The sequence below is a fragment of the Manis pentadactyla genome, chromosome 1, assembly GCF_030020395.1.
Source record: "Manis pentadactyla isolate mManPen7 chromosome 1, mManPen7.hap1, whole genome shotgun sequence".
NCBI lineage: Eukaryota > Metazoa > Chordata > Mammalia > Pholidota > Manidae > Manis > Manis pentadactyla.
Genome location: NC_080019.1, coordinates 11,789,159 through 11,803,203, shown reverse-complemented (window position 1 = coordinate 11,803,203; position 14,045 = coordinate 11,789,159). Strand labels below are relative to the sequence as shown.

Here is a 14,045-nt window from a genome sequence, read left to right as displayed (position 1 = left end):
CCACGTGAGGGCACAGGGAGAAAGCAACCCTCCAGCACCTTGATCTTGGACTTCCAGCACCCCAAACTGTGAGAAAGTCTGTGTCATTTTGTTAGGGCAGCCCGAGCAGACTGACAGAGTGACAAAACTAGGGACTGTTCTGTCCAGTGCCGTTGCCAGCACCCTTGGGAGCCCCAGGCCAGGCCACGTGGAAGCCTGGCCCACAGCAGTGGTGAGGCGGGGGCAGCCCCAGGAGGTTCTTTTACAGGAACGCTCCCTAGTCCCCCCAAGGCCAGCCAGCAGGAGCCCCGGGTGTAAGTCTCTGCCACGCTGATGCCTGCGCTGGGGGTCAGCCCTGGGAGTCTGCAAGGCCCCTGGAAGGCTGAGGGCTGTCTGTGCTGGGGGCATGGTGCCTCCCTTGGCATCCCCAGGCACACGGCCTGGCCCAGCTCTACTGATAAAACACTTGAGGAAGACTTCACTTTGTCTGGCTGAGGTCTTTCATTTGGGTTGAAAACCCCATTCCACCCGACTCCAATCTGCCCGGAGTGAATGGTGCCTGGGACCACCCTGGGACTCATGCGCGTCACCTTTTACAGCTCTGCTATGGCTAGCTGGGAACGCCGCTGGGCAATCAGAGATGGCGAGCCTTCCCTGCAGCCGCGGGGCCCCTCTCCCTGCTCACCCACAGCAAACGCACAGCTTGGCTGTGCACTGCTGGGCTCACATCTGTGGCCTGTTGGGCAGTAACTGCACGAGACGTGTTGTGGCTGAGCAGCTCAGTAGTGCCTTTGGCCAGCGCGTCAAGGTCAAGAACCGCTGTCAGAGCAGGAGTCTGACTGGGGAACTCATTCTGATGTGTCCACATTGGCTCATTTTTAAATAAGCCCTCAAGCTCTTCCAGTGTGCCAGCCCTGGGCCAGATGGTGCACACGACGTGAGCAAATCCGTGGTGGACTGGGGAGCAACAACTAGGGTTTCCTGGCCCTTCTGTAGGATTGGCTAGGCCTCCCAGCAGAGGAATTCATCCTGTTGGTTTGCCCACCCAAGCAGGAGACACAGTGTAGGTTTTAGAGAGCCCATCCCAGGGAGGGGAGGGCGTGTTTCTGGTGCAAAGCTATTAAGGTGCCCTGTTCTCTTCCTCTGGTAACCAAAATACAGTCTTCTGTCCCCAAATCCTGTGTGTACTGTGCTTACACCTGTGTGACTTAGAGCTGTCAGTGTGGTTCCTCTGGGCCCCCAGGAAGGGCCTAGGCCAAGGGCATCATGGGGGCTATTGCCCTTGAGTCTCTTACAGGAAGGACAGAGCTGCAGTCACGCCACAGGAAGGGTGAGGCACCAAGCGGAGGCCAATGTCTGCCCCTAAGGACGATGGTGCTCATACATATGGGTTCTCGTCTGGCACATTTAAAGACTGCTAGGTGACAATGCCATCAATGGTGACAATGCCATCAATATTGACAGCAGAGCCGGAGCCCCCTCAGAGCTCATCATCAGAGCACCCTAATACCACCTGTTCGGAACCTTCAGTGGGAGGCCCCCTGGTCCACACTTTCTGGGGTCTCTGTGACCAACACAGAACACAGTCCCCTCGAGGTAGCCAGCCTGCTCACCTTTTTCTGGAAGCCCATGGCAGGGATGTTACACCTCACACCAGCATCTTCCTCATGGTTGCAGCCCTGAGACTCGGCATTGAATTTGCAGTCTATGAGGGACTTCTCATTCCCGGCGCACTCAATTTCGTTGAGGTGGATGGGTCCTATCCCTGGGGAAGGAACGTTAACATGCACTATGAAAGCTTCTGAAGGAAAGTTTTTACAATGGGCAAGAAAGTCTCAGACAACAAGAACATGCCTCTCCTAGTTTCAAAACTCTCCTAACTGCCTCCCATAACTAGCTCAACAACCCAGGGCTCTTCTCGGGAAGAGAGTTTACTTCTCCGTAGGAGCATAGAAAATTTGCTGCTAAACTGTTATGTGACCTTGGCCAACTCACTCGGCCTCTCTCAGTATTGGTTTTCTTACTTAAATAAAGAAATCAAACTAGAAGACATCTAAGCTCCCTTCCCATGCGTTTATGAATCTGAAAGGGTGGCTATTGCTGTATAGGCAGGGCCCTTGCAGGAAACGGATGCCACATTCAATCTGGGCGATTGGAAAAGAGTTAGTAAAAAGGGATTTTTAAAATAAAGGCATGGACAGAGTGTCGGGAAATTACAAAATCACAAAGGACAGTCCAGTAAGGCCAGGGCTAACAGCAGTGGGGGAGATACCCCCGGGCCCACAAGGAGTAAAGGGAGGACGCCAATGTGTGGCCCAGGAAAGCAAAAAGGCTGTGGAGGGGCCACCTGAGAAGAGCTCTTACCCTTGCAGGAGGGACAGGAACCTCAGGGACCCCGCAGGGAGATCACAGACCTGGGCTCTTCTCCGTCCCTGCCTCCAGTCTCCCGGCACTGGGCTCCCTGCTAGGCCAACCCAGGCATGCCTCCAGGGGCCAAGGACAACATGAGCAGCAGGAGCGTCTGGGAAGCGGGTGGGAGACACCCCACAGGCGACCTCTGGGGGGCATGCAGGGAGACCATTCTCACAGACACCGGGAGCAGGGGGCTCCCACGGCTGGGGGACGAGTTTCCCAGGCTGACCCACGTCGGCTCAGCTCCCAGAGTCCAGCCCACGCAGAGGGATCAAAGCCCCCTTCTTCCCGGGGCCTCTGGCTGCACTGACTCCTTGCCCTGCCCTCTCTCCTGACCCTCGCCATCCTCCTCTCCTCGCTGGGTCCTATCCCTCAGCACTCAAACACGCACTGAAATCACCTCTTTGTATTGACCCTCCCCTGACCCCACACCTCCCTCTGGCCTGTCCCTTCCTTCCCCTTCAGCGTGAACTCTCGTAGCATTCTCAGGGTTTGTTGTGTCTCCTCCCGTGGCCAGCAGGGGCGTCTGCCCAGCCTGCTCCCCGCCAGCCCTCCCCTTCTCTGGAAGCTGCACCTCCCACAGCTTTGCTCCTGCCGGCGCCCAGGGGCCCCTCTGGTGCCACCTCTCTTTATCCCTGACGAGCAATCCCCCAGCACATTCTGTTCACTCTGCACAAACTGGGGTGCTTTTCCTTTCTGCCACCACATTTGCACAATCCTGTCATCTCCCATTTGGGAGAATGCAATAGCCTCTAGTCCCTGTCCCGCTTGCTTCGTCCAAAATACTTGCCACACTGCAACCCAAGAGACTTTTTAAGTGCATATTGAACCATGTCACCTTCAGTCTTAAACCCCTGTGATGGCTTCTCACTGTACTTAAGGGGACCCCCAGTCCCCAGATGGCCTACTAGGCCCCGTGTGAGCTGGCCGCCCCTGAGCCTTTTGGCTCTGCCTGCTCCTCCCACCGCAGCCACACGGCTCCTCTGGCTGCTGGCTGAGCCGGTGTCTCCCTGGGCCTGGTGTCTTCCCCCGCTCCTCTCCAGCTTACTCCTGCTCACCCTCCAGGACCTGGCTTGCATGCTGCTTCCTTAGAGAAGCGTCCTGACGCTCCTGTGGGTGGGTCCCCATGAAGCCTCCCATGGGCACTCGGCTTCACGTTCTCAGGCAGCTCTCTGTCCAGTGTCTGCTTCCCCACTGGGCTGGAGGCCCCAGGAAAGCAGGTGCCACATCTGTGTTCCTTTTGCAGCCAGCGTCCGGCAAATAGGAGGCGCTACAGATACTGTCGGCCTGGATGCTGTTGACTCCACTGAGCCCCGTAGTATGTCAGCCTCCTGGCCGGTGTTGGGGTCTCACAGATGAATAAGGCAGGGCCCTGCCATGAAGAGCTCACAGTTTTGGGGGAAGCAGACACTTAGATGAAGACCTGTGATATAATGTGACTGATAAAGATGATAAAACAACTGATAAAGATGGAGGTGACCACCCGTGCTTTGGAGCTCAAAGGTGGGGGGTCCTTGGCTCTGTTGGGGACGTATCTGGAGACCCTTGTATCTAAGCTCATGGAGGCCAAAATTAACTTGTAGGAGCAATCCGTGTTGGTAGGTAAGAGCCAGGTTTCCATTTCCTTGCAAATTCATTAATGATGAAGTTCCTAATACCTTGGAATTTTATAAAACTTATAAACACATCAGTGACTATATAGAGCTGGAAGAATCCAAGGATTCAGAGTGGAAAGGCTGTGATAAAATACAGGTAGTATACAGAGCCCGTGAAGCAGGCAGGGGCCACAGCTCCTGGGTTAAGGTGGGCACAGAAATGGGCAGCGACCATGCACTTGGATAGCCAGTTAGACCAGGGGCTTGTTTGATGACTGTGGAGGTGAGGGTGGCAGGGGGGGTGGTACCTCGGATGTACTGAGCACTCACCACGGGCTGTGTTCTGTCCTAGGCACACTGCTTATATGAATCCATTTGGCCATCACAGTGACCCAATAAAATGGGGAAACTGGGGACCAAGGCTAAGTAACTGGCTGGTGGGATCTGGGACTCAAAACAGGCAGCCTGACCCCACAGCATGACCTGGCTAAGTTTCTGAAGCTCAGTCAGGAAAGAAGAGAAAACCCCATGTTGGGAAGGAGCTGAGCATTCAGAAGCTCCTAAGTTCTCCTTCATCGAGGGCTGCCTGCTCTGTCTCCTGCCTCCTGAACACCTGCTCCTTTCTGCCAATGGAAGTAGAGGCCTGCCTTCAAGGAACACCTCAAATCCTCTATCCTCCATGCCTCATCTCAGAACGGCTTCACCCTCGTCTGCGGCATTTGCTTTCTACCCTTCTTGCACAGGAGGCAGTGAGCTGGGCCATCAGCCTGAGACTGAACTGGGCCTGGGTCTCCCTGGGAAGAGATGGAAGCTCTCTGAGCTCCACGTTCCTCAGCTGTAATAGGCAATCACATCTATCTTGCAGGGTTGGGGCGTATGACGCATGAGTGAGACAAAGTATGTCAACACACCAGGGACTCAGTAAATGGAAATGCTATGACCAGTGTTACCTCTTAATTCCATCACTTTTTTGTTAGCGTTACTTCCTTTCCCCACTGACATGAGCTCCTGGAGAGCAGAAACCATTACTGTGAGTGTTTGTGGAAAAAGTGAATTCCCCATCCCAGGATCCAGCACAAGCTGTGGTCAGGGACTGCTCTTGGGTCACCAGCTATAGGCCTGGACAAGAGAGGAACAGTCCACACTATAGCCCGACACACTGTGGCCTCCACCTAACAACTGGTTAGTCTCATTCTGACCTAACTTATGCAAACTTATGTGGTTCTCTCACACATCTGGGGGTGAGCCCCCAGGGGAAGAGCCACTTTCCTAAAGCATGAACATTCATGGCACCCCACAGTGCACAGAGATGGGAGAACCAGTGTTTCTCACCCCCTTCCCCACGCCATCCAGTTCTGCAGGGGGCAGGCAGGGAGGGAGATGTCACCGGAGTACCCAGCTAAGCATTCCCTGCGGGCTTCAGGCTCCTTTTGTTGACCTGGGTCTGACCCTCTACATCCTGACCCCCAGCATCCCCTTACTCCTGGGTACTGGACTGTCCCCTGAATTGCTCTTCCTCATAGTGCTGTCCCACCTCCAACCAACCTCTTGGAGCAGCGATGGGCTCTGGACCCACACCTCACTCTGCAGGGACACTGGGACTTTTCAGAGCTCAGTGGAATCAAATAGGACATAGCATAGGGCTTGCATGTTGCAAAGGTAAGCCTTGTTTCCAGAAAATTCTATTTCAGCTTTACATGTGTGACATGATCCATCACATGTATTTCTGACTGGGCATTTCAGACCAAAGTGTTATAAAGCCACTGCTCTAGAGCTGCCTTGTCCCATATGCAGCCACTGGTCATGCTGAGTGCTTGGAGTGTGGCCAGTCCAGACTGAGAAGTGCTGTGAAGGACAAAACATGTCCTGGAATTCAAAGATTTAGTACACAGAATGTGAACTTTCTCATTAGTAGTATTTATATTGTTAACATGTTGAAATCATAGTATTTTTTATATAATGGGTTAAGGAAAATATTTAAAATTAACTTGATCTGTTTCTTCTAATTCATTTCTTTTTTTTTTATGTGACTACTAAAAAATTTAAACTTACATATATAGCTCACATTGTATTTCCCCTGGATAGGGCAGATCTAGCTGTTGAAATTTCTTTACCAAGTGCTTGCTCAGCTGGCCCTACTTATGCAACTGGAAGGCATCCATCCATTAATTCATTCATTCATTCTTCATAAAATGGATATGCCCAGAGCTCTGTGAGCGGGCACACGCTCAGCAGTCAGGACACAGAGATAAACAATGCAGGCCCTCCCCTCACACAGCACTCAGGCTTGGGAAGAGGAGGGTATGTAAACTGATGGCTGGAGTCCAGATGTGTGCAGGGGACCCCAACACAGACTGCAGCACCTGCCTCTGCCTGAACATCCACCCTGGTGGTAAGAGCAGGTATCAGAGAATCACAGGGGGCTACAGCCAGACAGAATGTCCGACGTGAGTCCAGTGACAAGTCTGAAGCCCAAAAGGTTGTTCAGGGTCACCAAGCAAGTAGGTAGCTTGGCCGGGACTGGGCCTCTGATTGCCCTTACACTACCCTCCCTGTGGCGGGGCTTCACTTGGTCCACCAGCCAGAGCCAGGACTGAGGATGACGCTGTCTGCTCTGTGGCTTGACGGTGAATGTGGACTTTTCCCTTTCTGCATACTCGAGCTGAGCTGCCTTGCATGGCAGAAGGTAATAAATCATCCAGTGGGCCTTTCAAGGACAACATCAAAAAAGCCAAATGTGTCTTTCTCTCAGAGTTCTGCAGGCCCTTGGAAACACTGGCTGCTCTGGCAGTGAAATAATTAGGTCACACAGCACACACCCATGATAAACGGAAAGTTCATGTCACCAGTCCTTGTTTATTCTCGGAATGAGTGGTTGCTGTGCTGTAGGCCTTGGGAGAGCACACGCCAGCACATCAGCCGATCTGTAAAATGGACTGGGAATATTCGAGACGAAGGGAGCCCCGAAGAGCCACCCAGCACCAGGGCAGGAGGATTACCATGTGGCATAAGTGAGGTTGCCAGGTGGCACGATGTGGCACTGAAGTCCACCCCGGACCCTCCAGCTTCAATACATGCACAGGAAGTTTGCTGGAACTAGAGAATGGGGGGAGGGGTATCTTCTGAGTGTGAACAGGACTGGGCCAAGGTGGGAATAAAAGGAGAAGCCCCACTCAGTCAGGTGAGAAGACTTGGGATTCAGTCTTTCCTGCCACTATCGGGGGACTTCAGGCTTGTTCCCGAGCCTCCAATCCCCAGTCTGTTGCCCCAGATCACCTGAGCTCCTCACCTGCAGCCACCCTGCTGCCTCTCTACCCCCTCCCAACCACGTGTCCCGTCTGTTCGGTGCTGGGAAGCTCCCAGGCCGCGACTGATTCCCTCGTTCAGCCCACAGTTCTCTGGGGGAGGGCTGGGAACTAACTGGGCTGCAGGGGCTGCTGGGGGGGAAGCCTCCTCCGGCTGAAGGGCCAGGACTTGCCAGGTCATTGGTCTTCACAGGGCTCGTCGGGAGGAGAGGCTATCTATTGTGTTGTCATGGCATGTTTACAACATGCTCTCAACGGGCAACCTGCTTAGAAGCCTCCTATACTTTAGTTCTTTGCTCAAATGAAAGATTTGTTCAGGACACTTAATAAAAACCAGGCCCTTCTTGTTAGCATCTCATGACATCCGGAGGGGGGCATCCTGTTCGCAATCTCTGGTGGCAGGGAGGGAATTGCTGCGGTGCTGCACCAGAGCGGAAAAGTGAGAAGACATTGGGATTCTCTTGTGCCCGGGGTGGTCCACAGCCTGATGAATTCTCAGGCTCTCTCTGGGAGGAGGTGCCCGTGAGTTCTAGCTTTCTCAGGGGCCAGTGGGGAGCAGGGAGTCAGGGGTTGAGAGACTGCATTAGAGCATTTATGGCTGCTAATATGTTGTCTCATCTTGGTCACTGACTCCCTTCTCTGGGCCTCAGTTTCCAAACCTGTAAAATGGGAACTCAGTGTTCCCTAAGGCCCTCCAGCTCTGACTGCCTGCTGAGAGGCCAGGGATTCACTGGCAGCGCAGCAGCTGCCGGATGCAGGAGGCAAAGCAAGAAGAGCTTGGGAAGCACAAGCCCGGGCTGGGCTCCCCATGTCATGCTGTCCCTGAAAAGGCCGCAGAATGTCCTCCCATTCCTTACCTTGCCCCAGCCTGGAGCCAGCGATGGCCTCTTTGGCACTCCCAAACCCCAGCTCTCTGCAAACCACGCTGGCAGACACCAGGTCCCACTTGTCGTCACAGATGGTCCCCCATTCACCATTCTTGAGCACCTCCACGCGGCCCTCTCCGATGTTGGCGCCGCCTCTCAACCGCACCAGGGGTTGCTGCAGAGACACGTGGTGCTGCTGAGTACAGATGCTGACGCACGTTCGGCAAGCAGTCACTGCCCACTCCCTTCCTCTCCTGGCCACCCCTCCACTCCAGGGACCCAGGCTGCAAGCTGGAACCGTGCTTGACCTGACTGAGCTCCGTGTGCCTGTCAGCTCTACTGCAAGCTCCTTTTGCTGTCCTCTTGTGGAGCTTTTGTCCTGGACCCCTGGGGACCCTCATTAGCTTCTCACCCCAACCCATGCTTGGCTCAAGGACCTTACCATCAGCACTTCCTTCCATCCCTTTACTCCAGAACCTCAAGCTTTAGAGCTGCAGAAAGAAGCTCCTGCCCCCAAGTCTGTACATTCCAGATGGATTGTGATTCTATCTTGCTATAGCCGAGCCCTGAGGGAGACTCCAGGTCACTATACAGATGTACTGCGAAGACCCTGCTCTGCATGCAGCTGAGAGACAGGAGAGGCAGGAAGGGGCCCTAACCTGGAAGGCTGTGACTTAACAAGGGAACGGGAAGCCTCACACTGGTTAAGACTGACATCTGTCCTGGAGCTGGGCTGGTACCCAGCCACCACTCCTGCTCCTGCCACCCCGGATTCTACTCCAAGTCCAAATCAGTCCAACTCTTCATAAGGTGCAGCCCCACCAGCTATGCAGAGAGGGTGGGTGGTTCACAGTGTGTGTACTCCTAATTGTTCAATGACAGCCTGGGAGCCTTAATCACCTTACAGGGTTTATTTGATTGCACAGGTGAAAGACCCACTCACCACCAGCATCTTGACCCTACTGGATCACATCTCATAAGATGGGCGCCGGGTCACTTGACTCCATCTACCCACATACTCTGGTTTGCATCAGTTACTGGGCATGCATGCAGAGAGTGCGTGCGTGCGTGCGTGTGTGTGTGCATATCTGCATTGGGGTGGGGGACTCAGAGGGCTTCAAGGCTCTGAGTTAGTTCGACATTCATTTGAATCAGCACAGAGGGAGTGAGCGGTGACTGTAGCCGTTCTACGTATGTTGGATCTGACCTGAGCCATTGCTCTACTCTGGCCTAGACAGTCCTCGGCTCACAGCTCCTTTCACGCCACACTGATGTGCCAGCCAGGGAGGCCTGGTTGGGAGCAATGCATTTCAGGCTCTTGTGTGCACCAGCAGCCCATAGGGCCAAGGTGCCAAATAAGAACCTGTGTCTCCAACCTCCGGCTGAAGTTCCCGCTCAGCCACATCCCTCTCTCCCCCCAGCTGTGCCTTGTGGCAGGGTGGGGTGCTGCCAGCACCTGATTTATAGACCACAGGGACTTCTCTAACCTTGGCAGCCCGGAGAAGAAGAAAAGAGGGATGGGGTGGGTGTAAAATGCCCATTACCTTCAGGCTCCTCTTTTCTAGCCTTAGATAACAAAATAAACAAACTGCTGGCCCCAGCCCCTGTTTGCTGTGAAAGTTCAGCCTCTCCCTTCCCCCATTTCCCTTCCCAAGCTGTCCAGCTGCATGCCAGGGCCCCTTCCTACGGAGTGGACCATCTACAGACTAAACTGAATGGAGGCAGAGCACCAAAGAGCCTCACCCCAGCTGGCAGTGGCCACGCAATCAGCCAGCCAGGGAGGGAAGGAAGAGACCAAAGGAAAATGTGATGTAAGGCTTGCTGCTCTCTCCCTCTCTCTCTCTTTTTTAAATTAATTTGGTTTGAACTTGATTCCTTTGCTTTAAACTACACAGTAAGAGGAATTCCAAAACAGTAGGACTTGGTATTCTGGATGACACATGAGGAGAGCTCCAAGGCTCAGGCTGTGGTTAGAGAGAGGATGTGGCTGTCCAATCACGTGCAGGGGACAAGTGAGGGTATGGAGGGGTGGCAGGGCCTGGCACTGTGCTGGTGGGTCAGTGTCACCGGGCTGCACACATGTGACATTTGGTCGGATCTGTGCACTGTGGAGGCCCCTGTGGGAACTGGGGCAGGGCCAGCTGTCTGCCAGGAGTGCCAGGAGGGCTCGCCAAGGAGTCCTGCACTCTGCTTGATGATGGGCTCACAGCACTCACTTCACTCCTTTTAAGGCTTTTTCTTACCCCCAGCTTGGTAGTGGGCGGGTGCTGGGGGGAGCACCCAGTGTCGTTTATCTGGCCCCTGTCCTGGTTTCCTTTTCCCATTGGATGAGTGTCATCCCCCCCTTTCCAAGAGCAGGTCTTTAGATGTTGATGGGGGAGGGAGATTGGAGAGGGCAGAGGGGAAAGCTGGGCGGGGCTGGGGGAGGGGAGGAGACCAGAATGAGCTGCCCTGGTTTGGGGCCGGGCAGTCACCCTGTCCCGCTGCCTGGATCTGGCTGCTGTGCCACCTGCCTCCATCCCAGCCTTTCTCCCGCCTCTTGCCCCTGAGGTGCTCAGAGCTGCCTTGGAACTCGCCTGCCCAGGTGACTGATCACTAAGCCCTGAGGGTTCATCTGGCACAGGGAATCGTCCCCAGTAAATGACCAACCACCTGTCCTACTCCTGCCGCGCTTCCTCCCACATGCTATTCCCACCCACCAATTTCTGGAACATGCAAATCACAGAGACCCCCTAATGGATATATGAGAAAAGGAGGGAAGGACAAAGAAGCCTTTTAAAGTTTTTTGAGGAAAGATAGAATGGTGCACTTTCTCTCTTCCAGAGGCCGCGTCAAGTCTGCCGTGGCCGACTTGTTCTAAGAGACACGCCGGTTGAGATGGGGGTGTTAGTCTTTGTGAGCAGATTTGCACTGGAGTCTCTTGAATACACCCCCAAGCACTCACAGGCACACACAGGTGCCACTGACTCACCTATGTATAATGTGACTCACTGGTGCAGATGACATAGACATGGTAATGGCAAGTTTTCATTTTCTATCTTGGTGAAAGCTTTTTAAAATTTTTATCCTTTCTGTTGCTGAATAAGCCAAACCATGTCTGGAAACATTTGGAGCTGATTTCACATGCATTGGAAAGTACATCACATTTCCCACAATTCTGGGATGCTCTCCTCCCCCAGGAACTGTCAGAGCACAGGGTGCCACCGGCCACCACTGGGTCAGCAGACAGCACGAGGAACCTGTGGCAGCCACTGGTGGGGCACTCACCGCTGCCTGGCATTGGTCCTCCGGAGGCATCTGTCTGCTCAGAGTAAAGTAGCAATGGTGGAGGGGACAGGCCAGGGGCTGGTGATTTGGGGCAGGGGTCAGCTGCTTGTCGCATTACAGAGGTGGCATACCCAGGTGAGGCTAGCCCTGATGGGTGTCCCTCCATCATCTTGCCCTCCAGGAAAGTCTGAGCCAGGCCAGCTGTCCTCACTGTCCCCTGGGGGTTCCTGGGGGCTCTCCTAACCACCACCTGGCCAGGCGACAAGAGGCCACACCTTTTGCCCCATCCTTACCTCTGGCTTGTAAGCTTTCCGGAATCTTGAGGGTCCATCAGGGCTGAAGACAGGGCCAGGCACACAACTCACCACAGCCGGCAGCCCATTCTCACAGGTGACATTCTTCATGGGGTCCAGGGACACCTGAGTGCCCAGCTTGCAGCTGGAGATGTGGGCCTCCGTGCCTGTGCAGTCCATGGAGAATGGCCAATAGCGCTGCTTCTTCCGGGCAGCGAACATCCTGCAGAGGTGAGGGGGCAGGTGACTGGGACACCATGGCACCCTGCCTTATACCTTCCACAACTAGGCACGGGCACTAGGCCGGCCGCTGGGCTGGCTGCTGAGGATCTGGTGGTGGGATAGATGGACACGGTCCCTCTCCTGGAGCTGAGCTCTGCTTCATGGTCAGGCTCTGCACACATGCGCACACGCAGGCACTGACCTCCTTGGCTGTCCCAGGCGCCACGCTGGGTATGCACAGCAGGACTGGAAGGGTGGGTGTGCCCTCCTGCCCCCAAGCAGCTATGTTCTAGGAGAGAAGGGACTAACTCAGTGTGGTGATGTCATACTAAAGCCTATAAACACAAATGCAAAGAGGGGTCTAAAAGAGACAGGACCTCTGGTCCCAGGAAACCCTCAGTCCCAGGCAAATGGGGAAACTGGGAGAGCTGGTCACCTGATCTCTTCAGATAATTTCAACACAGTTTGTTGTTTGCTGCCTTAATTTCCCTTTGTCAATGAGCCGTACAAGTTGAATGTGAAACTGTCTCCTAGTGATCTATAAGACTAAAGGTAAATATAACAAGAAGCAATGAAAACAGTCCTTTACCCCATTGGCTGAACCAAAGGATAATGTGCCTGGTAATGGCAACGAAAGTCACCACTCATCAAATCTTCACCCAGGAACCAGTGAGGCTGAAGCTGTCTCCACCCACCACATCCCAGGGAAGCTCTTGGACTGTGTCGTGTGTAAAGTGCCCTTTTGTATATATTTGTGGAGGGCAGAATATGACTCAATGTGATTCGAAGTGTTTTCTAAAATAATAACTGACCAATAAGTAATGAACTGGTTAACAGAAAGGCTCAGTTTCCCTGTCTCCAAATTAGAAGTAGCCATGGAATCTACTTTACAAGATTGTCAATAAAGTTAAATGAGTTAATAGTTGTAAAGCACTTAAAACAGTGCCAGCACATAGGAAGGGCTATGTAAGTGTTTCTAACATACGGGAACATGACCTGTACTGGTTAAAGGAAAAACGCAGGGGCCAGGCATGAGGGATGGCTTCAAGGGAGACAAGGGTTTGAACAGAACCTTGACCAATGTGGGATTTGAAGAGCAGGAGGGCAGGGAAGCCACGCTGTCCTCTCATGCGGTCCCAGCTCTGTGGGGTCCGTGTGCTTGTCCCTGCCTGCCAGAACCCAGGGGGATGCCAGAGAGAGCCCACAGCACAACGGCCAGCTGCCCCCGGAGGTGAAGCACAGACCTGTCCCTGCTGGTCTAGCAGGACTGGAAGTTTGTGCTTCGTCTGAGAGTGAATGGGACGTGAACACAGAGGCAGGAACACCCTACAGATACTGCCAGTGTCTTTTCTTAACCACCAATTGGTTATAATAACAACTGGTAATAATCTGTGGGAGCAGTGACACAGAATCTTTGAGAAAAAGACCGTCCTGGGAAATTCAGGCTGTGCGCTCAACACAACTACAGCCCAGAGCAGGGAACTACACGGACACTGCACGGACCGTTAGCAAGTCCGAGGAGCCCCGCCCTCCCCACTTCCTGGACGGCACCTGCACTGGGGAACACAACCTCTAGCTTGTTCCCCTTGACACTGCCCTCAGACTGGAGAACACCCTTGGGGGCACAGCTTGCTCCCCAGGACCCCCTGCATCAGGCGACAGAAAGCCCTCCGGGGATATCAGCTACACAGGATCGGTCAGATTTCACTGGCTTGGAAAATCCTTTTGTTTCCATCTCTCAAGAAACACTACCCTGTCCCAGGAGCAGATGTACTGAGCTCTTAATATAGAGCGAGCCCCGCAGCAGACACAGGGCGGCTCCTGCCTCCCCCAGGCAGCCCTGCCTCAGCTCACAGGAATGCCCGGTGACACTCTGCAGGCCAGCGGCCCACCCCCGCCCCCAGGATCCAGTCCCCTGCCAGACAGGCCCCAGGGGGTGCGGCTGTGGGGTGCAGGGGAGGATGGGTGGACGGCCCACTCTTGGCCTGGTGACTGGACGGTGAGTTGAGCTGAGAGACAGCCCTTGGCCAAGTGGGAAGCCTGCGTGAGAAGGGTGTCCAGGCCTATGGCCGGGCAGCAGTGAGAACCCTGAGCTGGACCGATTCA

The 14,045-nt window shown here is 54.1% G+C and overlaps 1 protein-coding gene across 2 annotated transcripts in view; it reads right to left on the bottom strand.

The window, feature by feature from the left end:
- The window catches only part of LOXL2 (lysyl oxidase like 2), an 86,543-nt gene that overhangs the window by 20,800 nt on the left and 51,698 nt on the right, over positions 1-14,045 (bottom strand). For both annotated transcript variants that reach the window (XM_036888858.2, XM_036888859.2), the window contains 3 exons: positions 11,718-11,940; positions 8,149-8,332; positions 1,593-1,744 (listed from right to left, as the gene is read on the bottom strand). In XM_036888858.2, the coding sequence (XP_036744753.1) occupies positions 1,593-1,744; positions 8,149-8,332; positions 11,718-11,940 (559 nt within the window). The remainder of the gene's footprint in view (positions 1-1,592; positions 1,745-8,148; positions 8,333-11,717; positions 11,941-14,045) is intronic.